This window comes from Cavia porcellus, unplaced genomic scaffold, assembly GCF_034190915.1.
Source record: "Cavia porcellus strain 051 isolate PalLab524CR breed Dunkin Hartley unplaced genomic scaffold, mCavPor4.1 scaffold_5, whole genome shotgun sequence".
Lineage (NCBI taxonomy): Eukaryota > Metazoa > Chordata > Mammalia > Rodentia > Caviidae > Cavia > Cavia porcellus.
The window spans coordinates 97,526,206-97,550,794 of record NW_026947488.1 but is presented as its reverse complement, the minus strand read 5'-3'; the positions used below and the strand labels follow the sequence as shown (position 1 = coordinate 97,550,794).

The following is a 24,589-nucleotide window of genomic DNA, read 5'->3' as shown; positions in this document are numbered from 1 at the left end:
CAGCTAGAGCTAAAGAGGGGATGTATGGCCCAGGTAAGGGAGCCAGGCAAGCATTCTTTTTCAGGAGCCCGTAATCTGGGCACAGGGGCTTTCTTGTGCTAGAACATGTTAAATACAGGTTATTGAAAGAAAAACTAATAAATAAATGAAACAGTTACACAGAGAAATGATTGGCCATGGGCTGGATGGAACAGAAGTTATACGCTGTTCCTTAGGTAACATTTACCTGGAGAACCAGGCATGACACAGCAGGCTGGTACTTTGTCCGGCTTTGTGTATAGCGAACATAAATATCAGGTAATACCATAATAATGGAGTTTTAGAATTGAACATCGAGGTATTTACTATTACCTTTTTCTAAATGATGGCATTCTACCAAAAAGAAGTGTCATTGTAATTTTGTAAATCCTCTAGTTTACTATTAACGTGATTTGAAAGGATTGCAGAAGACTGAAAACAATAGTTTCAGCTCACACCAGTTACGTTTAATAGCAATACATTACACGCAAGGAAGAGTTACTTAAGAAAAAAAGTTATTTTCAAGGGCCAACACACTACTTGAGTTTTACTGTTACAGACTCACCATGCCAATATTTTCTGAGACTTTCCTGAGGAGACTTCACCACATTACAAATGCAGAATTTGCAACTTCCAGGACAGTAAAACCAAGACCAAAGTTAAAGAGGCAACTGGTTTTAATACCACACAAAGAAAATTAAGAAGTCATAGAAAGCCTTCTCAATAAATTGAGTGGGGACCTTTCAGTCATGTGGGTGTTAGGCCTTTTAAATAATAATTTCATGCTCCATATTAAGCCATAAGTGAATTTACTATTTCATAACTTTCTGTAGTCACGTAACATCCTATATAATTTCGATCTGAATTTCCATTCTTTGGTGATACTTTGATTGTTCTTATGTTGTTTTACATGTCCACATTTCTTTTCTCTATCTGGTCTATGTTTTGTCTTTTTTTCTTCAGTTTACTGACATTAGTAGCAAAACTTTTTAATCTCTGGTTTTATCTGCTGGGACAAATAAATACAATTTATCCAATTTTGATAAATCCATTTTAATCTATTTGTGTGAAACTGGCAGATTAAACCTAAGCCTTCATACTGACCTACATCCACAAGGCTTTTCATTTTTTAAAATTTGGATGTGAGTCAAGAGGGTATTGTCTAATTTCCATGTGTTTATATAATTTTGTGGCTTATTTGGCCCTTGATTTCCAATTTCATTGCACCATGATCTGATACTATGCATGGGATAGTTCCAATTCATTTGCATTTACTTAAGCGTGTTCTAGTATGTGGTCGATTTTGGAGAATGTGCTGGGTGCTACTGAGAAGAATGTGTATTCTGATGCTGTAGGGTGGAATGCTCTGTAGAGATCTACCAAGTTCATTTGTTCAGAGGTTTAGTTCACCTCTGACAGTTCTCTGTTAATTTTTTTTTTCTCTGTTGATTAGGTGATTGTCTATTGTGACACTGGAGGGTTGAGGTCCCCGTTACAGTAGTGTTAGTGTTTATAGCCTCTTTTATAAGTGGTTTTGGGAAAATCTGCTTTCCACATGCTGAAGATTAAACCTATACCCGTATCTTTTACCATGTACTAAACTAAACTCAAAGTGGATCAAGGCTCTAAATATTAAAACAGAAACAATCTGCTGGAAGACAGAATAGATAAAACTCTTGAAGACACAGATGTAGGTGAAAACTTTATAAACAAAACCCCAATATGAATGAACCTAGATTACAAAGAAAATGTTACAAAGAATCAACAACCGGGATTATATCATATTAAAAAGCTTTTGCACAGCAAAAGCAACCACCAACAGAGTAAAGAGACAACCCACAGGATGGGAAAAAAGTTTTATCAGCTATTCTTCAACAAAGGACTAACATCAAGAATATATGAAGAGCTCAAAGAAATCAGCCCCTGATCTAGATTTAAAGACTCAATCCAAAGAGGGGCATCTGAAATGAATAGATACTTCTCAGATGAAGAAGTACAAACACAAATAAATATATGAAAAAAACATCCAACATCACTGGTCATTGGAGAAATTCAAATTAAAACCACACGGCGACTCTGCCTCACTCCAGAAAGAATGAGTATCATCAAGAAGCCAACTAACAGCAAATGCTGGTGAGGTTGTGTGGAAAAATGAACACTTCTCCCTGTTGGTAGGAGTGTAAATTGGTACAAACACTACAGAAACCAGTATGAAAATTCCTCAAAAAGCTAAAACTAGAGGTTACACTGACCACGCTATTCTCCTTTTACGTATCTTCCCGAAAGAGTTAAAAGCATCGTAGCAGTAACATACGCACACCCATGTTTCTAGCAGCACCATTTATAATAGCAAAGTCTTGGAAATGGGCCACATGCTCACCAATGGATACTGGATAGAGAAAATGTGGGTTTTTATGTACAATAGGGTACTACGCTGTCATGAGGAAGGACAGGTGTGAGACATTTCCAGGTAAACTGATGCACGTTGAAAAGAACATAACTTTAAGTGAAATCAATCAGACATACATGTTTAAATAGCACACTGTTTCTGCTGTGTGAGAAACCCAAAGGGTGACTAAGGAGCAAAATGGAGGACAGAGATGGGGATGTGTGTGTGTGGAGGGGAATGTTCACATGCGAAGGGGGAGGGCAAAGGGGGAAGGGAAGGAAGGGAACTGGGGTAAAAACAAACAAACAAGGAAAACAATAGAAACAAAGTTTTCAAATGGAGAGGGCAAGAAGGATTGAAGGGAAGGGAAGTTTATGGGAAAAAGAAAATATAGTATATACATTTTAAAATTTCCTATATTATGCATGTCAAAAGTGTACCAATAAAATTAATTAAAAAATAAATTTGGAGACAGGGTCTCGTTAAATTACTAAATTACCCTAGTTGGGCTTGAACTTTTGATTCTGTCTCCCCCTCCAGAGTGTTAGGGTTACAGTGATGCACTGCCATGCCCAGCTTCTCTTAAACATTAACAACAAATCTATTCCCTTGAAGAATTACTGGTCTGTAACTGTTCTTGGTATCATCTTAGGGGAAAGAGGCCCTACCTTATGAAGCCTTGTGTGTGTTAACTGAAACAACAGCATGCTTGAGAGGTTCCTGTATTCTGCAGTGGTGTATCTTTTAAAATGTTTTTAGTTACATTCCTTTTATATAACAGCATGGCAGATACAGTTAGATTAAAACTCCCAGACAATATTTAGTACTTATCAATGCTTACTTAGTATTTATCTGTCATGCTTATAAAAAGGTTATCATCAGTTTACAGTCCTAAACCAAAATTTACTACTCAGTCATGCTGACAGAACATTAGTCTGGATTTTCCTTCTCTGAATTAAACAATAAATGTAACTTTATCAGGTACTGTCATAAGATTGTATGTGCAAGAGCAGCTTGTGTTGGCACATATGGAGAAGTGCATTCCCTATGCCCACAGCGTATTTGGGCAGGTACATTTCTTGTGTCTTTTGAGATGATCACGTATGCAAAGGTGTCCAGTAGACACTAACCAAGCAGAAGTGGTCTTCCCCTTTCGGTCTGCAGAAGAGATGCAGTATTAATGATCTCTCACCCTTCCTTTTTTTTGGTGATTCTGGGCATCAACCCAGGGCTTTGTACGTGCCAGGCAAGCGTTCTGCCATTGAGTTACACTTCTGGCCATCCTAAATTTTCAACGAAATGTTCTATGACTATTAACAGCTTTTCTTTTACAATTTCTAGAAGAGTCACACATTCCAAATAGGGTTTTGTTTTTTTTTTAAACCTGCATTTAATGTTATAGACCTAGGATTTTTTATTTTATCCAGATCCCAGAAAAGTGATAGCAACTGGGTGATTTTTTAAATACTTTTTTTATAAATTAATTTTATTGGTATATTGTAAGATACATAATGACCACATTCATCGCAGGGAATTTGTACCTGTACATACTATATCTTAATTCTTTTTTCCCATTCCCCTCCCTCCCTTCAATCCTTACTTTCACTATTCACAAAACTGTTTCTATTGCTTTCCTTCCACTCTTTTTTAATTCCTGTTCCCCTTCCCTATTGAACATTTTTCCCTTCTTCCCCATACCTCTCCTCCATTTTGCTTCTTTCTTATCCTTTGGGTTTCTCACACAAGAGAAGCAATGTGCCGTTTAAAGATGTGTGTTCAACTCATGTCACTTAGGGTTATATTCTCAAGGTGCACCCCTTCACCCCGAAATGTCCCAGGGTTATCCTTCCTTATGGCAGAGTACAGCTACGCTGTATATAATGTTCACATTTCTGTTATCCCTTCACCATCAACTGGGTGATTTTTTTTTAAAGAAAAATGATAATTATTCAAAGATTCAAATGGGCACACAATAAACGGTATCATAACTCTTCATACATTTTTTCCTAGTGAAAACAAAACCTGGTGATTTATTATTTTAACCAGAAACTATCATACCATTTTTAAACTAAAAAGATGCTTTTATATACCTACAGAATACTGTGAAGTTTTCAGAAGGCTAGGACTTCGAGATCATGTGCAGTGGACCCATGAATAACATCCGAATATACATTTTATAAAACGCACATGGGGCTATCCTCACTGCAACGTTGTAACTAAAACAAGAAAAACTGAAGTTTTCACCACTACAACGGCAGCACTGGATGTTCTGCCTTCTATGGGATAAAGTTTGTTGTGTTTAACTTGTTGGTTTGAAGCATACTTCTTAATTAGGCTTACAATGTACAATCATTTACGAGGGACCATTTAGAATCATGACTATTCCTTGTTTCGTTAGATAGTTTCCTTTACTTAGACTTCCCATGAGTAGTTTTCAGATGAAGAAAAAGTTTTAGGAAAAAATCATAATGTTTGAACTCAAGAGTACAGAAGAGCAAAGGAGAGGGTAAAATCAGTCCAGGTACAAGTCACAAAAAATTTATACATATAAACATACAAAGCAAGAATGACAATACTCTCGCCTAAAAGCATTGTGTAAAATAGTCATGAGAGAATGAACAGAACAGGGTCTAAACAGAATGGCTTAAAGAATTAAGATTTGGATAGAAGTTCATTTATAGAGACACTGTAATCAAACAGAGCTCTGAAAATGGAAGAGATCCTTTAATTTCTAGAACTATTCTATCATAGTTTAGTATATACCATTCCACCAAAATTTATGGCATGAAAGCTTGACGGGTATCTTATTATCCTTTAATCATACCCTGTCCTCTGGGCAGAATTCAGTGACCCACTACCCTATTGAGTCTCTTGGGCAACAATGAAACGCAGTTTTCGGTAGGTTAGTGCTTTGCTGAGCTCCTGATACCTAGCCACCATTGTCACCATCACTAACACATCCAGCACTTAAATCCATAAAAATGTGCATGTGACCATTAGACTCTGATTATAAGACTTGTGCAATATTTTAGGCTTATGTTAAGCTATTTTCAGTCTGCAGTTTTCACACTGAAGTAAATGCAGGCCAGCACACATTGTAATCTAAAAACATCATTTACAAGTGACACACATTCATGCTCAGACAGGCAACGTGCAGGAAGTGCAGCTCAGGCGACATCAGCAACAAGGATTACATAACTGCTTTCAGCTTGATCGTTCCTCACCCCTACATGAGTCAGGGGACAGATACGAGCTTCAGAGAGCTGACTTGAAATGAGTACTTCTGTAGCTCAGAATTAGAAAACATTCTTTTTTTTTTTTTTTTTTACTGGTACCAGGGATTGAACTCACGTCCTTGTGCTTGCAAGGCAGGCACTTATGCCACTGAGCTAAGTCCCCAGCCCCAGAATTAGAAAACATTCTTAAAGCTCCTCATTTTTAAGGACATGAGCCCTCATAAAAAAACTTCATTTTTCAAACAAAGCACAGACATGCAAGCAATATCACCAGGTGTCCATATATTAGTGTTTTTCTCTAGCTAACAACCAGTAGCAAATAGAATCAGTTTCCCATCTCGTCTCATCCTCTAACATTTGCCAACTTTCAGGAGATTAACTTCTGGAGAGTGGAAGTAGTACTTTTATGGGTTCCACATTCTATGTTACACCATGTTTTAGAATACGATCTCAAGTCCCTTGAGAGGAACAGATGATAAATAAAATTTGTAAACACTATGAACATACATGCAAGTGAGGTGCAACTGAGTGAGGGCATATGGAGAAACTCTCCGTAAACTGTCAGCTGATCTATGCCACACTGGCGCAGAGGCAGGAACGGAGCAGGAAATGACCTCCACTTTCCTCCACGGCAGTCCTGGGCCACGTGTCATCACGTATCTGGTGGAGGACTCGGGCCGTACTCTTACAGCACCTTGCGGAATTCTCTGTTGCTCTACTTCACTGAGCCTTCCAGACCTTCCAGAGGAAACTGACTCTATTTGCTACTGTTGTTAGCTTACGATTAACGAGTACATGATTTTACTGCTGAGGAAGGTGGGATTTCTCCTCACTCTTTGTGTAACTGACTAGAAATTACTATTGTGTCCATGTCATTGAATAAACTAAGATTTCCTTAACAGCCATACTGCCTTACTCAGATCATACTAATGAACACTCATTCAGCACCTATCACATGTGCACAGATGTAGCAGCAGGTGCTGAGGGTATGACTATGAATTAGACTAGGTCAAATTCCTGTGGTCTGCAGGAGGAGAAATAAGCTATTCAGAAGAAGTGATTTCCGTGAAACAATACAGCCATCACCCTAAACCGGGAGGTGAAAGCTTTCTAAGTCGGCACTGCCTGACAGTCTACGGAGGGATGCTGTGTGAGTAAAAGCATGGGAATATAAAATGGCCCTTAACTGGATGGGTGGGTAGATACTTCTTTATAGACATGTGTGCGCACACACACAGCTGTTTCTCTCTATATACATACACAAAGAGGAGGGAAGGGGGAGAGTGGGAAAGTAAGAAAGGGAGGAGAGAAAGCTGGCAAATGTTAAAGGATGAGACAAGAGATAGAATTGCAGAGGCATTAAGTATGAGGATCTAAACTTTTCCAGGCGCTCAGGTGACAGAACAAGTATATTTAGGTTTGTTTGGTAGAGACGGAAACTGCATCAGAGAGATACAGGATGAAATTAAGACATATTTTGGAGGTTAAAATTACTTGGTCTTAAAAACTGTGACGTCCATTTTCACAAGATCCACTTACTTCTCACAGGTGGCAAAGTTATAGCCCAAAACCGTCTATAAACATAACGCTGTGAGTAGGTTTAAATTAGGCCCCTCCTTGCTAACACAGCAGTGTATTACTGTGTCAGTCCAAAATCAGGATTTCACATTATAAATGCAGATACTACAGGGTTGGCAATGGCTTCACCTCCAACTTTTATTACTGTTTGAAAGCACATTTCATTTTGTCCATTCAGGTAAATTAAGAGATGTCAGCTGTGCATTTACTCTACTTCAAGAACAGCTCTCTGCTCATCTCTCCTCCCATGTTGCTACACAAGTGCTCCTCCACTGGGTGCTGGCACTGTACACTGGAACACGTTTACACAGGAATGATCGGAAGCTACAGCGCTCAATACAGTGGCCATGGTCAGTCGGGCTATGCAAATTCCAGTAAACTAATTCCTCAGCGGCATTAGCCACATCACAATGCTCCGATACCCCCAGAGAGCTGGACTGCACAAATAGAGAATAGTCCCTCCATTCAGAGTTCACATATTCTAGTTTCACAACACAGATTTTAGGCTGTATTCCCAGGGCTGTTGCAGGATAAAATCAGGCTAAGATCAGAGGTCACAGCACTTGAAGGAAGGAAAGAGCATTTGATTTTGAGGTAGTGTACACTGACTAATAGTTTTAACATTTAACCATCACCCCTTTTGTAGAAAATAGTTTTATCTGTTCTTCCCACTTTCCTTCATGATACTGTATACACAGCATGCAGAGCAGTTTCAACTGCTGGAAGCAAAAATACTCTTCACAGTCCCCACCCAGGGTGTGGGAGAACTGATCACACCATACTCACAGTACTGGTTCCAAGTCTCTCATCATGAGGAGTCTGCTGCCAACGGCAGAGCAATGGGCAGGGCGTGTATGGTGACTGCCCGTAAGGGAGACAGGGACATTTGTCAGACACATCCCATGAGAAAACCAATGACCTCCTGGGTTTCGAGAAGCAGCAGAGGGAGGTAGCAAAGAACAAGCTGGGAATAAGGAAGAAAGAAAAGACACACCTCTGTGCCGAGGTGAAAAACAGAGAAGGAGTAAAGTGGGGGGAGAGGGGCAGTGAGGGCGGGGCATGGAGAGGAGAACCAGAAATCTAGTTGTTTTTTCTGTTCTCTCTACTGCTTTATAAAGAGGTCTGAATGCTTCAGTGGTGTTAATTTAACACAGTAATAATCACATAGTGTCAATTTTTAGATTTCAACTACAATTTCTCTCTTAGGATCTTTTTTGTTCTCGACTCCCATCTGTTACCAAAGAAGTCAGTGTGAACAATGCCAACGCTGCCTTTTGAGTGTATAATCTCATTTCATCAGCTGTCGGGTTAGCCACATTCAGGCTATGCCTCGGTCAAACCCACCAAGATACTATTATAAAGAGTTCTAGCAACAAGGGGTGACCTCTGCAGTCTGATTTACTCCAGAAAGATCCCAAAGCGCCTCACGGTCAGTCTTTCTTCTATAGCGCTGCCATGTCAGTGCATTAATTACATAAGGACTTTTACTAAGGAGGGACCCAAGGGCCTTGTTAGTTAGGTTGTCAGCTGAATGCTCAGCTTCCCAGGAGCAAGTGTCTTCCCAACAACATGCCCCAAATACACATGATCTCTTCTTATAATCACTATTTTAGCATGTATGAAATTTTTAATAGGGTTCAAGAGATCTGGATTAAAAACACAGATGAATTATGTATGTCATTCGGCAAACAAGTCTATTTTTGTGGGTCTCTGAAAATGAGCTGTTCACATTAAAAAAAGGTGGCCAGGTTTCCTGTGGATCTAAACTGTTTGATTTTAAACCTGGCATACCCTGTGAGACCTGGCTGGCAGATGCTGTCAACTGAGGAGATGCTGTGGAGGTGATTGAGGAAAGGCTGCTTCCCAGAGGACAGGGCCTGGGCTCAAGGAAAGGGTTTGCACTCCAAGGTAAAGACAACCCTGCTGTCTACTAGTTCAGCAACTCCACGCCAACTCAGACGAACAAACTGAAACGTGCAGTTTCTTCTCATTATTTTAGCTCAGTGAACACTGGAATGCTTCTTTAAAGAACTGAAGTAATATGTGCTAGGAAAGTTTTAGGCTGGAACTTTGAAATCTATGGTGGAAAATCTACAATTCCCAAAACGATGAATATTCTATCATTTACAAGTTACTAAATCTTCCTGAGCCCAGGAAAATGTTTAGATAACATGTGACCTAAGACCTCATCTGCTTCTAAAGTACTTCGACCCATCAGCAACTAAAAAATTGAAAGATTACAAAATTCATACAGTGCACTTACTTTAAAATACAAACATTAGAATGATATGTGCCCATGTGTAGTGACACACACTGTTCTGCATGACCTATCACACACAGAAAGGACCGATAGAGCCTGCTTTTTATAAGAATTACATGATAAATGGAATTTATATTATTTTCTATTTTTTCTTTGTATATCAGTTAAAATCTTCATGCTGGAAATTTGTACTTTTGTTTGAATAGCTAACACAAATTACCTCATGTTTAGAAAAAGACAGTACAGCATAAGACCAGCAACATGGCTCAACTAAATAACCAAGAAAGATTACTCCTTTGGACTTCCAAATCTCAAACATTCCTTTTAAATAATGCTTTTCTCTTCAAGCAAATATAACTTATTACTACTTGCAAATATAACAATGGGTGTTTACTGAAGGTAATGTATTCTCAGTAAAGCAACATTTTCCGGTTTTGCTTAATTGGGTTCTAAAATGTCCTCTGGCAAAACATGAATATGCTTTAGAAAAATTTTCAATAATAGCAAAGAGGGGTTTCAGGATAGAAACTATTCTATGTCCAACAATTCACAGTGTATTTTAGTTTTAAAGAGAAAGCTCTTCCTTTGCTTGTTACCTCCTGTAACAGATCTAGAATTTCTAAATCTGGAAATGATTTTTCCTAAGTAGTTACCTTGGGGCAAATAAGGTTCAACAAAGACTATGGATCATCTTTGTAGGCTTACATGCATTTTGGGAAAGAAGCCGGTCTACCTGAGTTTTGTTAATGCTTACACAAGTGTACACACATTACTTGATAAGATAGTAGGAACACATAGTACTGCAAGAGTCTAAAATGTTCTGTTATAGTTTATCAAGATTAAAAACCACCCAAACAAAATTTATCAAATTGACAATAATGGTATGACAGGTTAAGTATCTTTTCATAATGCTTTATTTCCTTCCTGCTTAACTCTCAAAAAATTCCTTAAATTTCATTAATTCATAATATCACTAGTTTATCAAATATTAAGGAAAATAATCTTCTTGAAACTAAATCACACTTGAGAACATTAGAAACAATTTTTAGCATTAACATTTTAAGAAAAGAGAGTGCACAACCTCCTAAACCTTGGGAATACTCATCTGGGTTGGTAAGTATCTTCGCTGTTTAAACATTATGGTTCTATTTGAGTAATTGAAGGTCGCTTTTTCACACAATGGACATGATTTCTTTACTTAATGTCTCCATGAGATGACGCCCACAAGAAGCCTAGGTTAAACAGTTATTTCCGGACTTCCAGGAAAACATGGCGGACAGATAGCAGCAGCTACGTAGGTTCTCTGAGAGACCCAGCTTAGAATCCAGGAATGGTGCCAAGTGAGGAATCCTAAGCAAGAGGAGATATACCCTGCTGACCCAAGAACAAACTGGGCTGAGAGAAACCAACTGGGAATGCAATCCTGGTGCTATAACAGGAACAGATAAAGCCTCAGCGTGGAAGCTGGAGCCCATGCCATTGGAAGCTGCAATTTGGGTTTCCTGCCACCGCTGCAGCGTCTGAATCAGCTCGGCAGGGAGAGAGACGCAGGAAAGCTCTGAGAATGGGAATCGATGAATGGAGTTGAGAGTGGAACCGGCGGGGAGCCGTGCATTGACCTGCGGTGAGTGAGGGAAACTGGGACTCTTCCATGGTCTAGGAGGCTCCAACAGAGGACATTCTGGGACCGGGCAGACTAGCCAGAACAGGGCGCTGTAGTGACTTCAGTCACATATCTCCCTCTCAAGCGAGATTGGGGAGCAGTGCCTAGCCTATGTGACGCTGCTGGCTGAGACCCAGTAGACTAGTATAACCCAGGTCCCAGTGCCCAGAGGTGCACCCTAGCAGTGAAGCCTTCGGTAGGTTGACCTGGAGGGGCGGTCCTGGCAGAGGCTGCGCGGTTGGTAACTCCCTGGTGCGCTGTGGTGGGCGGGAACACCTAGCCGGCACAATTTAAACAGACTGTGGCCAACAGGGAAGGAAGCTGGGCCTCCTATATATGCTTGTATAGAAGGAATAAAGAATAGGGGAAGAGGGAGCAACAAGAAAGGCTCCTCAGCCCCCAATCCTGAGAAACATGCAATATCAGACACGGCACCAATAGACATAAGCCTCATAGACGAGTTCAGGAATGAAGTTATTAACGACCTGAAGCAAGACATAAGCAGAATAGTTAGAGAAATGCTAAGCACCACCCAAGAAAAAACAGATAGTGGAATGGAAGAACAGAAAAAAAGGGGAGAATTGTTTGATGGAGAAAATAGAGAAAACATAGAATACGTGAAGCAGGTTCAAAGAGATTACTAGGAAACTAAAAACTCTATTGAAAGCTGGCATAACAGCTTGAAAGAAACTAAGGACAGATTATCTGAACTGGAGGGCAGATTTGTAATATGGGAGCATGAAATTAAAAACTTCTTAAAAATAACAAAAGAAACAAACAGCAATAATACAAAGACTAGAAGATGATAAGAGGATCTATAACTTAAGAATTAAGGACATAAAAGAAGAGGTAGGGACACAAACAAATGAACTACAAAAGCTACTCACAGAAATAATCCAGGAGAATTTTCCTAATTTAGCAAAAGGACAAGATACTCAGATGTATGAAGCATACAGGACCCCAGCCACCTACAACCCAAACAGAGCTACACCCAGGCATATAATAATCAAAATTCCAGAAATCCAATATAAGAACAGAATATTAAAAGCTGTCAGAGACAAGAAACAGATCACTTACAAGGGAACACCAATCAGAATTACAGCAGACTTCTCGGCACAAACCATCAAATCCCAAAGAGCGTGGGGGGAAATAATTCAACCTTTGAAAGATAATAACTTCCAGCCAAGATTGATATATCCTGCACAACTATCCCTGGAAATTGATGGAAAAACAAGGTGCTTCCAGGATAAAGAGGAACTAGGGGAATATGCAACCACATTCAACTCTACAGACAATACTGCAGGATATTCTAAAAAAGACAAATACCAAGATTCCAGAAATAGTGGCAGAGAGGCCACAATGAATGGAGCAGAAAACAAAATGAAGAAGACAAACTGACAACTAATGACAGAAACAGAGCTCAGCATAAATGAGGCAGAGAAGATTGGATGACAGGAACAGCTATTTTGGAGAAAACAACATCATAATAGGTAGTGCTGATTTAATATCATCTTGCTTAGAAGTCCCATCAAGCTTTCTTCTTCTTTTATGTTCTTCTGTCTCCATAGGTCTTAACATGTTGTATCTTATTGGATTTTATTATATGTGATAGTATAAACAAAAACTTTTATAGACAAGGAGATTATACAGAAACCATTGTTCATTTTCTGTTAGTTGATTCTAAATACCCTGTAATACTGTCATTCTCTTGAATGGTTTTACATTGTTTTGATATATTTAATGCTACAGTATATAAAGTTATACTCAAAGATTTGAAGGAAAGAGACAATATGGTAACTACTTTTATGTTGGGATTATCTTGTGGTATGGTAAAACACTATTTTGCTTAAATGGTTATGTTTTGATCTGCGCTGTTTTGTTGTTATGCCCTCTTTTATCTCAATCTCCATTTTATTATTCACTTTTTTATTTTTATCCTTCTAATTAAGGGAAAAATAAATAAAAAAATAGCAGGATATATTATAGTAACCCACTTTGATTTTTATTAACTTGATTTGAAGCCCTGTATTGCTCTCCCCATCTTGTTTTGACTCATGTTCCTCTATTCTGTTTTGCTTGATAGTACCAGGTTCAAAAGTTTAGGCAACCTGTGAAGATAGTGGGATTCATTATGACGCCCATTCTTGTTGACTATTATCTATTTTTGAAGACCTGTAATGTCTCCCATGTTTTGGTTTTGTTGATTTTGTTCTTTACTGTTTTGTTCAATTTTATTATAACTGATAATATAGGTAATTCTATTTGAGATAGCGGGAGGCATTATGGTAACCATTGTTGATCACCTTGTATTATGTTTTTACATGATCTATTATGTCCACCCTTTTGATTTGACCGACTCTGTTCTGTTATGTCACATTTGGTTTTACTCTCTTCCAAAAAAGTAATAAGAACCGTGGGAGTAATAAAACCCAAAATGTGTAATAGTCATTGTACAAAAGAGAGGAAAAGAAAGTGCTCTAAACGATATAACTGCATGTATATTTAAGTGTATAAGATAGACAATGATATTACTGAGTTTTGCTGGATCACTAAACAGAACTGTTTGCAATCTCACTGTTTGAATGTCCACTTTATATGCTTTAATTTTGTAACTTAAACAAATATTTCTAAGATGACAATATGTAATCCAGTAACTAGTGATCTCCTACTGTTTATTTTTTTCCTAAAATTCTGTATAACTTGTACCCTTTTTCTGCCTTTTTTTTTCTCTTTTTCTACTTAAATAAAAAAAAAAAAAAGAGTTATTTCCATCCCAGCTACTAGCCTGACACCGAACTTCTGAAACAGGAGACTTCTAAGCCACAAGAACTGCCTCTTCTTGTCACAATTCCCAACCCTAAGTTAATTAAGTTAATTAATTTCTACATCTTCTACCTTTGTGAGACTTTTAATCTTTTCAGATGGATAGATACCACCACTTGATAAAGTTGCTAGTGCTTTTGAAAATGCATGTTACAGTGCAGCACAGTGACACGTCTGCAATCTTAGCTTCTTGGGAGGCTGAGGCAGGAAGTTTGTAAGTTTAAGGCCAGCATGAACAACTTATGAGTTCCTGTCTCAAAGTAAGAATAAAGGAGCTGAGGGTGTAGCTCAATTGAAGCCCACTGGCCTACCACGGGTGAGGTTCTAGGATTAAAAATAAAAATATTACTATGCAGATTTATAGTATCAATTAAGTATCCAGTAATTTCCTCCACACTTCCAAACATTTTACTGTTACTCCTGAACTGGCAAAAAAAAACTTGCCAGGTTTCTTTTAGTAAATCACAATTCTGAGTGATCAGCTCTGCTTATACTTGAATATTAGAGCAACAATAATAAAGCTTTCAACAATAATAAAGCTTTAAAAGTAATATGAGTTGAATAAACTGTACTGTAACAATGACCTTAAAGATAAATGCGGTCCTTAGTTACATCTCTCTTCTCTTTGAACTGGAAAGTTCTGTAAAATTACCTCTCAATAACTATGTCACAGGGTTTATACAGGAGACAGGGGCAGTTATAATTTTATAAGGTGTACAGAAGTAGTGGAAATTCTTTCTCTTGTATCTATTCTAAGCAAAAGTTCTATTCCTATGTCTAGAACATAATTTTATTCCATTTATTTAATATACCAATTTTTTTCATGAATTGGGTATTTTTTGAAATGGCATGCAATCCTGGAATAATAAAAATAAAGTAATAAAAATTTACCATTTACTTATCTACTGTTTGTTTTTCTATGTTTACTTTGAGGCAGTCTCACTGTAATTCAGACTTGCTTTCAATTCCATATATAGATCATGCTGGGCTTGAACTTTGAATCCTCCTGCCTCAGCCTCCTGAATGCTGGGATCACAGGCATGTGCCACCATTCCCAGGTGAATTTACCATGTATAAAATTGCTTTATAAAATATAATAATTTGCTTTATCCCTCTAGATTCTTCACTTAATCTAAATGAATCTATTTTTGTAGGCCTGTTTTCTAGATGGACGAACTCAGACTTGAAGAGTTTACCCAACTGCTGAAGGTAAAGGTCACACAGGTACTAGTGGGGGAACCAATTCAAAACAAGGCTGGCTCTCAATCTACTAATCTTATCACTATGATTTTAGGAGTACAGATTCCAAACTTCATTTCAGATGAAAGAAACCTCACACTCTTTTAAGCTGGTGGCCATGGAGCCAATGTGCCACTGCCCTGACTTTCCACCTCCCTGGGTTGCAGCTACTCATTCCCCGGGCCAGCAGCCTCCCGTGAGAGGGCCCAAGCGGAGAAGCACGCCTCCCGCCCTGGGAAAGCTTGCACCCTGAAAACACATGCTCCCAAAGACCAAGCGCACTCACGGTGCCTAGGCCCTGGCCTGTGGGTAGGGACAGCTGCGGGGAAGCCGGGGAAGCAGGGACGCTGACTGGAGTTCTGGAGGAGGGAAGAAGTCAATGCAACCTGCACGTGGAAGCTGGGCAGTGGAAATCAGACTGGAGGGATGATTTAATAAGTGTTTATTTCAAGACACAATTTTAACTATTTCGGTTCAATTCTGTCTCAGACACACACGAAATTACTAACCTTCTACATTCATGGCTTCTCTGAGAACCTGAAGTTTCTTCTGTCTCTCTCGAATTCTGTCCAGAGCACTCGATATTGCCGAGGCGGTGGGCAGTTCTTGTGTGTAACATGCTGGGTTCACTCTCTGAGGGTCAAAGACATCCAGAGCTATGCCTCCGTCGGAGTACCTGGCCTCTCTCCTCCTAGGAGGAGGTGAAGTCCGCCCTGGGAGGCCATCCGGGCGGCAGTGCCGGAACCTGTCCATCTCTCCAGGAGACGAGTCTCTGTCAGGTGAAGACAGCAAGTCCATAGAGGAAGCCCAAACCTTCTTTTTGGGAAGCACATCAATGCCAGGGACCACCTTTTTTTGAGGGCCACTGGTTGTGAACTGGTCTGGGGAGTAGGTATTTTCAGAATCCTCGGGTCCAGAATTATTATCTGATGAAATGTCCTTGAAATAATCTTCCTCATCTTTAGTGTCTCTGATGGACAGAAATCCCATAGACTTACTAAGCCCTTTGTTAAGAAAGGTCTGATGAGAGAATGGAGCCTTGTATATGTCTAGCACATCAGAAGTAGGGCTTCTTCCTGGAATGATAAGAATCTGTCATGTATGCACAGAAGTTTTAGAAAATAAATTGGAATGTAACCCATTATTGACAATGACAGTGGTGGTAATTCCCTAAATTCTATAAGTGGAAGAGGAGAGATGAAACAGATGATGGTGATGGTGACAGAAGCAGAAAAGGCATGCTGTGCTTGCATAATTTTTCAGGGTCCAATTCCCTCGCCTCCATTCTTCTCTCATTTTTGTGGTGCTAGAGACTGAAGGAACGACACAGCACATGCAAGCACACTGACCTATACGCCCAGCCCAAGGTCTGTAATCTAAGAAATAAGCAGGGTGCTGAACTTGCTTTTTGAGCAGCATTTTATTAACTGACTTTAAAACGCTGACAAAGGTTGCTGATACTATCTCATATGGTACGATACTGATTGTCCATGGGATGACTGGGGGTAACAAGGGAATGTACAACGTCCTCCTTTAACTTCTACAGGAGTATCTTAAACATATATTACTTGAGTATAAAAAGCTAGTATATCCTGGTTTTTTAAATAAATATATTTGAAAGAGAAACAATGAATTCTTGCTATGCATATGAGTAAGACTGTAGCATTTGGAATTGTTAAGTTCAAAATTTTATTAGAACTAGATATGCTTTTCTCACATTTTTATAGTGTTTGAAATACAGCTAGTTAGTTACATTTAAATTCTGAAACAAACCAAATTTTTCGATGGCAGATCATCATGTACTAAAACAGATTTTTCCTCTAAAACACAATGCTTCTGGGCGTGGTGGCATTAAGGAGGCTGAGGCAGGAGGATTATTGTGAGTCTGAGCTCAGCCTAGGCTATAAGGTGAGTTCAAGGCCAGTAGGACTGCCTAGTGAAACCCTGTCTAAAAACAAAAACAAAAAACATTTAATGCATTAATTTTCATCAAATGGAATAAAATACCAATTGTTACCTTTTCTTTAGTTCTTGAAGCATTCAAAATTAGTAACCTGTTCTACTTGCCTAAAAATGCTTGGAGATTCACCAAAAATGCCCATTTGGACATTAATCTTGTGAATGCACAAATTCAAAACAAAACACCATGTCTGTTCACCATGGGAAAGAAATATAGAAAGATATCTTACAATCCATAAACACTGACGCTTCCCCTGCTACTTTCTGTGACTTCTCTTTGATAGCCTGCCTGCTAAGTGACATAAAATAACTAAAACCTTCCAAGTGATAACGAATTGCTTATTAATTCATTTGAAGACATGCACTTTACCTTCTGAGTAACAACTATAAATTGATTCCATGGCCATAAATTTTACGTTAATAAAAAATCTTAGAAAAAAATGAATTCTTTTTAGAATCGCAATAACTGCTTACTTGAGAATTAGATTTGAATGTTATTCTTTTCTTATGTCTCATTTTCCTCTAAATACAGAACTACTCAGGTTCCAATATGGATACTGTTCATACAGAGGACACCAAGAAATATACCATGCAACATACAAACAGATTGTCACAGACTCTAGCTTTTGATAAACACATCTATGTTACATAGAAGTTAAATTGTTGAGGTTGGGGATTTAGCTCAGTGGTGTTAAGTGTCTGCCTGGCAAGCGCGAGGTTGTGAGTTCGATCCCCAGTACCAAAAAAAAAAAAAAAAAAAAAGTTATATTGTTAAACAAACCATGCTTTGAAACTCATTACTTTCAAATTTTATTGACTGGAGAACAGAGATATTCTTAGAAATTGATAAAATACATCAGGAGATCAAAAACAATTGAAAAGATTAGAGAAATATAAGTCACAGGTAAATACAATCATCTGCCTTCTACTACTACCTGAACTACTAACAAGTAGTCAAAACCAGGAAAAAACTTGAGCAAGTGGGTATTTTACCAACATCATAAACTCACGGCCCGTCACACAGGATGCTTACTATCATGTGCCAACAGCAGATTCACTCAGGTCCACTACGACTACTTCACTGATCCTCATTTTTCAAATTTCTCACCTTAACTTTCTACTTGTTTAGCTGACGCCCCTGGAAGCTGTCTGAGAAGTGCTTCCTCGTGTTTTCATGCTTAATTCTATACATCTACCTGTGTCTGCAGATCTTTTCCCTGTTGTTGCAAGGATAAAATTTCCAGCCAGCTGAAGGCCAATCTTTAATATACATTGATTCCCATCTCTTTTTATTTTATCAAAGATTTTATTCTAGTTTTTGATTCTTTGCTATATGCTTATGCCATCATCATTCCTCCATTCTATTGAGTTGTATCCATTATTAAATAACATAATCTAATACCTCCATAGCATACCAAACCAAAGAAAATCCTTCCTAAATGTATACTCTGACAACTCTCCAATGTACACTCTTAGCACTGACCTCCTCCGGCAGCTCCAAGCTTCTATAACTGACCTTCTAGTGTATTCCAGAAGCATCTTGAACTGTACTTGCTCAAACTGTCCTCTTGCTTCCCGCATCCAGAACTGTTTACTGTCCTCCAGCTTTTATTGTAATAAGCGGTGCCATTATCTGGTTGTTTGCTAGAAGCAGTAGTCTTCTTCAGAAACGTATCACCTCTCTTAGTACCCCACTACACTGACGAGTAACTCCTGGCTACTTAAAAGTCTCAAAGATGTCTTAACTTCACCTGCCCAATTCCCATCTCACTGCCATCACTTTAGTCCGAATTAACACTACCATTTGGTGCATCACTGCCGTGACCTCCAGGTAAGCTTCCTATTGCTTCCACTTGCTCATTCAACTACCTTCCATTCAGCAGCCCAAATATTTCTTGCAGTGTAAATTCCACGATGTCACTATGCCACTTAATGAATCTGAAACATACACTACTGCACTTGAAAATCCAAAGTTTTTAGATCTGCCACTGAAATCCTTTGTGGTCTTGTTTCTATTTCCCCAATTCTACCCAAGTCACAAATTCTTCTCTATTAAGCACTCTTTTTTTTTTTTTTTTTTTGTCTTTTTTGTTTTTATTGGTACCAGGGATCAAACTCACGACTGCCTGCTTGCAAGGAAGGCGTTTATGCCGCTGAGCTAAATCCCCAGCCCCTATTAAGCACTTTTAATACATAAGGATCTCTCTCTCTACATATAGCGCAAACTTCTCTGCTTCCCAGAATACTCCAGATCTTTCTCATGATTGCTTCTCATTCTATACTTTTATTTCAAATCTGATTTTCTCCAAGAAGTCCACCCTAACTTCACTGTTGACATAAACAGCTCACTTTCCAAATATACTGCAAGATTACTGCATTTGTCGCAGGTACTATTCTCTTCTAGGTTATTAGTATTTACTAACAGGCCACGATGTCTTAACAGAGTCAATACAAAGTTTAAAGCTAAACGCTCATTAGGAGGCTCTTAGATTACTACTGTTTTAAATATGCTGTGTTTTTATTGTTTTAGTGCAAATTAATTAGATATGAAAGTATTTCCACACATTTAAAAATATAACTTGTAATTTTAAATAAAGCAATATAAAAGAAAATTTATTTGAAAGTTTGCAGTAACTTTCAGTTGTTTCTACAAAATACTGAAATTTAGCTATGGCTTGATTTGTTAATTTGACAGATTATAGTAGGTAATTTAAAACCTCATGACAGTCATTTGCATTTATAAGACTATTTTGATGCATAGTTAAGGCCTTTTCTGGTGGCCAATAGATCAATAAAGGTGTAGTATACTAGAAAGAGTAGCTAGCAAGAAAGGTAGGAGAGCAGTGATCTTCCTGAAGACACCAGGGAAAGCTGAGCGTGTGAACAAGACGTAGAGTGGTAGTATACACATGTCAGAGATGGGCTAGTAGAACTTCATGAGCTATGAATCACAAAAGGATAAAAGAAAGCAACAGTATGGATGGAAAAAGAAGTGGCAAGAAAGATGCTTTAAGCTAAATTCTAGTTTCTGTATTGGTTTCATTAGTCTAAGACTGTTTTTGTTTGCTTTTTGGAAGAAAAAGGAGATGCATCTCCAGCTAAGTATCTAGGTACACCATACACAAATGGATCTTAGCTGGTACAAACATACCATCTTCAATCACATACTCTTACCTCACAGAAGGATCCCTGCATTTTGCCGTATTATTGATAGTCCTACCTTCAACTAAACTGGCAATGCAATTGCCTAACCAGTTCCTCACAGGTTGATAAAATTCTGTTCTGTAAAACAGGTCTCACTGTGTAAAGTACAACACATAGATATAATATGAAGTAGTAATAATTCAGCTCTGAAAATTACAAATCTTACTAAATAAAGTGGGCTGCTTTATGCTGCTAAAATCTAGGCAATAATTTGTTTACTATAGGCACAGAAAGTTGAAGTTCAAATATAGAACCCAGCCAGTAAATTCTGGGCTGGTGTTTTTTAAGCCCCACAAAAGTGAACATCATATACTGTTGTTAACACTAAGGCCACGTAATAATTGGCATTTGAGAATCTATATGTAAGCCAACTTATTCAACTACTTTCCAAATCACTCTAAACATATAGTTAGACTATTAGGATCATTTTATCTAGTAGGCAAGAAACAACACTGGAATCACTAAGCTCATCTAACAGTTGTGCTTAGTACCTACTATGATCACAGGAAATTAAGCTAATGCTTTTGCTGAAAGCAAAGCCACCAGAGGTACTCTAGAATGATGTCAAAATAAAGTCACACATCTTGAAATTGTCCTATCCTGGCAGTTTTTCCTCCCACTATGTTCAAAAGGCAAGTGTATTAGGGTATTCATCTCACTGTATGAAACTTGTCCACTGTATCACATATCTGCTATCACTTCCAATAGGACCATGTCTTGCTTTATTTGCAGCTCCTAATAGGATTGGTTCCCACGAATGCTAACTGAACTGGTTGATTACACAACTTTTAGAAACCTTTAATATTCAATTTAGGAAGCATAATCTACCAGAAAGATCACTATCAACACTTTAGGCTTTAATATAAGCTTTCTAGTCATTCGTCAGTATGGAAAAGGCACTCAACAAAATTTGGATGTAATTCATTAAGTTTTCTTTTTAGAGATGTCAGGATAAATGAACTAATTCATATGAATTATTCTGAGCTCTTCTGAAGAATAGCAACATAAAATTTAAAATTTTGTCACCCTTTTCTATATCTACTTTGTTTTCCCAAGCATAATTATCCACTGAGGGGAATTTTAAAAACTTCCTTGGAGGGGAAATAATGGAAACCAGGCATCAGAAGATCTCTCATAGATTAGATTTATTCTTATTTTAAAAGTATCACATTTTTCAAAATAGGAAAAATGGTGACTACAAGTGGATTTCCCTTCTCTTGAGAGGCTCTGAGTTCAGTGAGTTTACAGATAACATTAAATTACATAAAATTATAAGCATTCAAATTTAAAATGAAGCCATAAACATTTTCCTTTTGGAGAACAAATTTAGCATAACTTGCTGAAATCTAAATGGAAATCAATAAATATACACTGAAGAGCTACAGTAAGATTTTAAGAATACAGTGTCTTATTAATAGAATACATTACATTTACTTTAGTTAAATTGGAAAATATCTTCCTTTGTATACTGTGCTTCAAGTATTTTTGCTCTACTGATTAACATTATCCCTATCTGGATATCATCCTTCACCTCTCCCTCACACAGAGACCTAAAGATTCACAGCATCTCTTACAAATTAACTTCAAGACATTTCAATATTACAAGAGGCTCCTCAACTCCCCATCTGTCCTCATAAGTGTGTTCTAGTACATTAAAAAACACTTGATGCTATCACCAAACCCAAAGTTCTGAAGTGCTATCATGCTGATCTGACCATGGTGTAGGTTTCCACTGCAAGCCTGGCAGGAAATTCTTCTTACTGAAGCCATTTTACCACAATGGCAGGGACAAGTAATGAAGCTCACCTGTCTAGGCCTTAGCTTAGTGGCAGAGTTCAAAAGTAAGACATAAGAAGGCACTGGAAGGTTAGTTACTGTAGTTGAACAATTTCATTTCATTTTAGTTGATGACTTTTTTGCTGTATATTGTGATGCTTTAATCTCCCCGAAACAAATGAAAAATAAAAACAACAGTAACAGAACACTTCTTTGGTGAAACAGAGTATCTTTCCTACACTCATTAATTAGTTAATTAATTTGTGTGTGTGTGTGTGTGTGTGTGTGTGTGTGTGTGTGTGTGTGTGATACTGGGGATTGACCCTAGGTCTTCACAGTGAGTTACATCCCCAGTCCTTCTCAGTTTTATTTTGAGATGCAGTCTTGCTAAATTGACAAGTTAAATTCCTAGTTATAAGACATCCCTCCATTTGCTTACCTCTTTTAATCTAGTTTTTACATCTTACTGCCCATCTTGACTCTTTATTGAACACTGTAGTCAGGACCCTAATAAACTAAAGACAACAGCACATAACATTTTAGCCTGGTGCCCACTGAAGAGAAGACAAGACTTCCATGTGGGAAGACAAGACTGCTTCACTGTAAGTGACCACTGGGAGTTACCAGCAGTGCCCAAAAGCAACAACCTTGTCCTGAAGAGTTCTTCTTCAAGAGATCATTTTTGTTTCAATTTTAGACTTTTTAAAATAGTATATGCCATTGACTATCAGCAGCTAATTGCTTCTACCAACTAATAACTACAATTGGTATATTTATGCTGATTTTGCCTGTGAAATAAGGTTTTATAAATTTGTAAAAGGTAATTTACTATTTTACTATTATAGAAAGTAATGGCTACAAAGGGCTGAAGAATCTTTTTCTATTACATTTAATTCAAACAAGGCAATTACTTAAGCATTAAGGACTTGTAATTCTAATACAAAATAAACATAAACTTTTGTTTCTCCTGAGTGACTAATTATAATCCTGAAAGCTTTATTTTCTAGTGAAGATTTTATTCTCTGCAATCACCACTAGAGAATAAGATAAATGGATGATCTATTAAGGCCCTACTAATTTTTAGTCATTTCAGACACCTTCACAGTCTGTTTGGACAGTCTGTTAGCTTCTTTCGTTTTAAAATGGGGGAATAACTTAAAATTTAATGGATTAACAAACCACTGTTATTCATAGCACCAAGTTTCATATTACATACTACCCTCTAATCCAAGAATGGTAAAATCTAAAAAATGGATGTGCATTTCTAAGAAAGTGTGTCTCTTTACATAGGGGGATGGTAAAGGAAACACAAAAATGATTTTAAATACTCTAAGTGCCATCAAGCATTGCAAAATACAAAGTAGGTGAGATCTAGCTTGTACTTTTTTTTACCAACATATAAATAATATATGCATTAGAAAGAAGTTTGATCTAACTAGAAACCAAATTTATCTTTATGTGAAGGCTAAGATATCTTTTTTTTTTTTTTTTTTGTCTTTTTCCTTTTTATTGGTACCGGGGATCGAACTCACGACTGCCTGCTTTCAAGGCAGGCGCTTATGCCGCTGAGCTAAACCCCCAGCCCCAGGCTAAGATATCTTTACAGAAAAAAATCCCTATTCACAGTAACATGAAGCACCAAAACAGCAGTAACTGTACCGTTACAGAAAGACCTCCTTAGAAACACTTTGACTGCTTTTCTTTGAATTCATGAACATAGTTGTTTACATTATATTCTTTGCTCTAAGATACGAGTTCTGAATTCTGCAAAACACTAGGTCCAGATAATCAACTTTTTCACAAAGATATTTCTCATAAATCTTAGGATAGTTATGTAGTGACTGATCAAATTAAAGGTTAGATGTTAGCTTTTCAACGTTTTATTACATGACATCCATTACAGTGTTTTAATAGAATGTACTTAAGCTCTCTTTAAATTTACTTTTCCTTGCTCCAAAATAAAATATTTCACCCACAAAATACTTTTGTTAACATTTAAATTATCATGATTTTAGCTTTGCAAATGAGAAGTAAAAAGAACAAAGACAATCAGCAAAATCAAAATTTCATTTTTAAATTAAGCTAAGCCTGAAATTTAACACTGAAAATAAACTATCTTTTTTTTTTGTCTTTTTCCTTTTTATTGGTACCGGGAATCGAACTCACGACTGCCTGCTTGTAAGGCAGGCACTTATGCCGCTGAGCTAAATCCCCAGCCCCCAAAAATAAACTATCTATAAAAATTCATTTCTCCTATTTTTGTTATTTTGGGTTGCCATTTTATTTCTTTTTTAAAAAGTCTATAATAATTATTACAGGACCCATAATTATAAAATGCAATTAGCAAATACAAAACCACTATTCACTATTCATTTCTATTTATTAAAACAGCATTTGATAACTTCAATTCATGAAATTAGTTATGAGATCAATTTAGTGGATTG

At 37.6% G+C, this 24,589-nt stretch overlaps 1 protein-coding gene across 14 annotated transcripts in view; it reads right to left on the bottom strand.

The window, feature by feature from the left end:
• Ptpn13 (protein tyrosine phosphatase non-receptor type 13) overlaps positions 1-24,589 on the bottom strand; it is a 178,726-nt gene that overhangs the window by 74,834 nt on the left and 79,303 nt on the right. For 13 of the 14 annotated variants that reach the window (XR_010047689.1, XM_063249384.1, XM_013151924.2 and 10 more), the window contains one exon: positions 15,716-16,282. The exons of the other annotated variant lie outside the window; for it this stretch is intronic. Coding sequence is in view for 12 of the 13 variants with exons in the window: in XM_063249384.1 (XP_063105454.1) it covers positions 15,716-16,282 (567 nt within the window). In the remaining variant the exon portion in view is untranslated. The remainder of the gene's footprint in view (positions 1-15,715; positions 16,283-24,589) is intronic. 14 annotated transcript variants of the gene reach the window in all.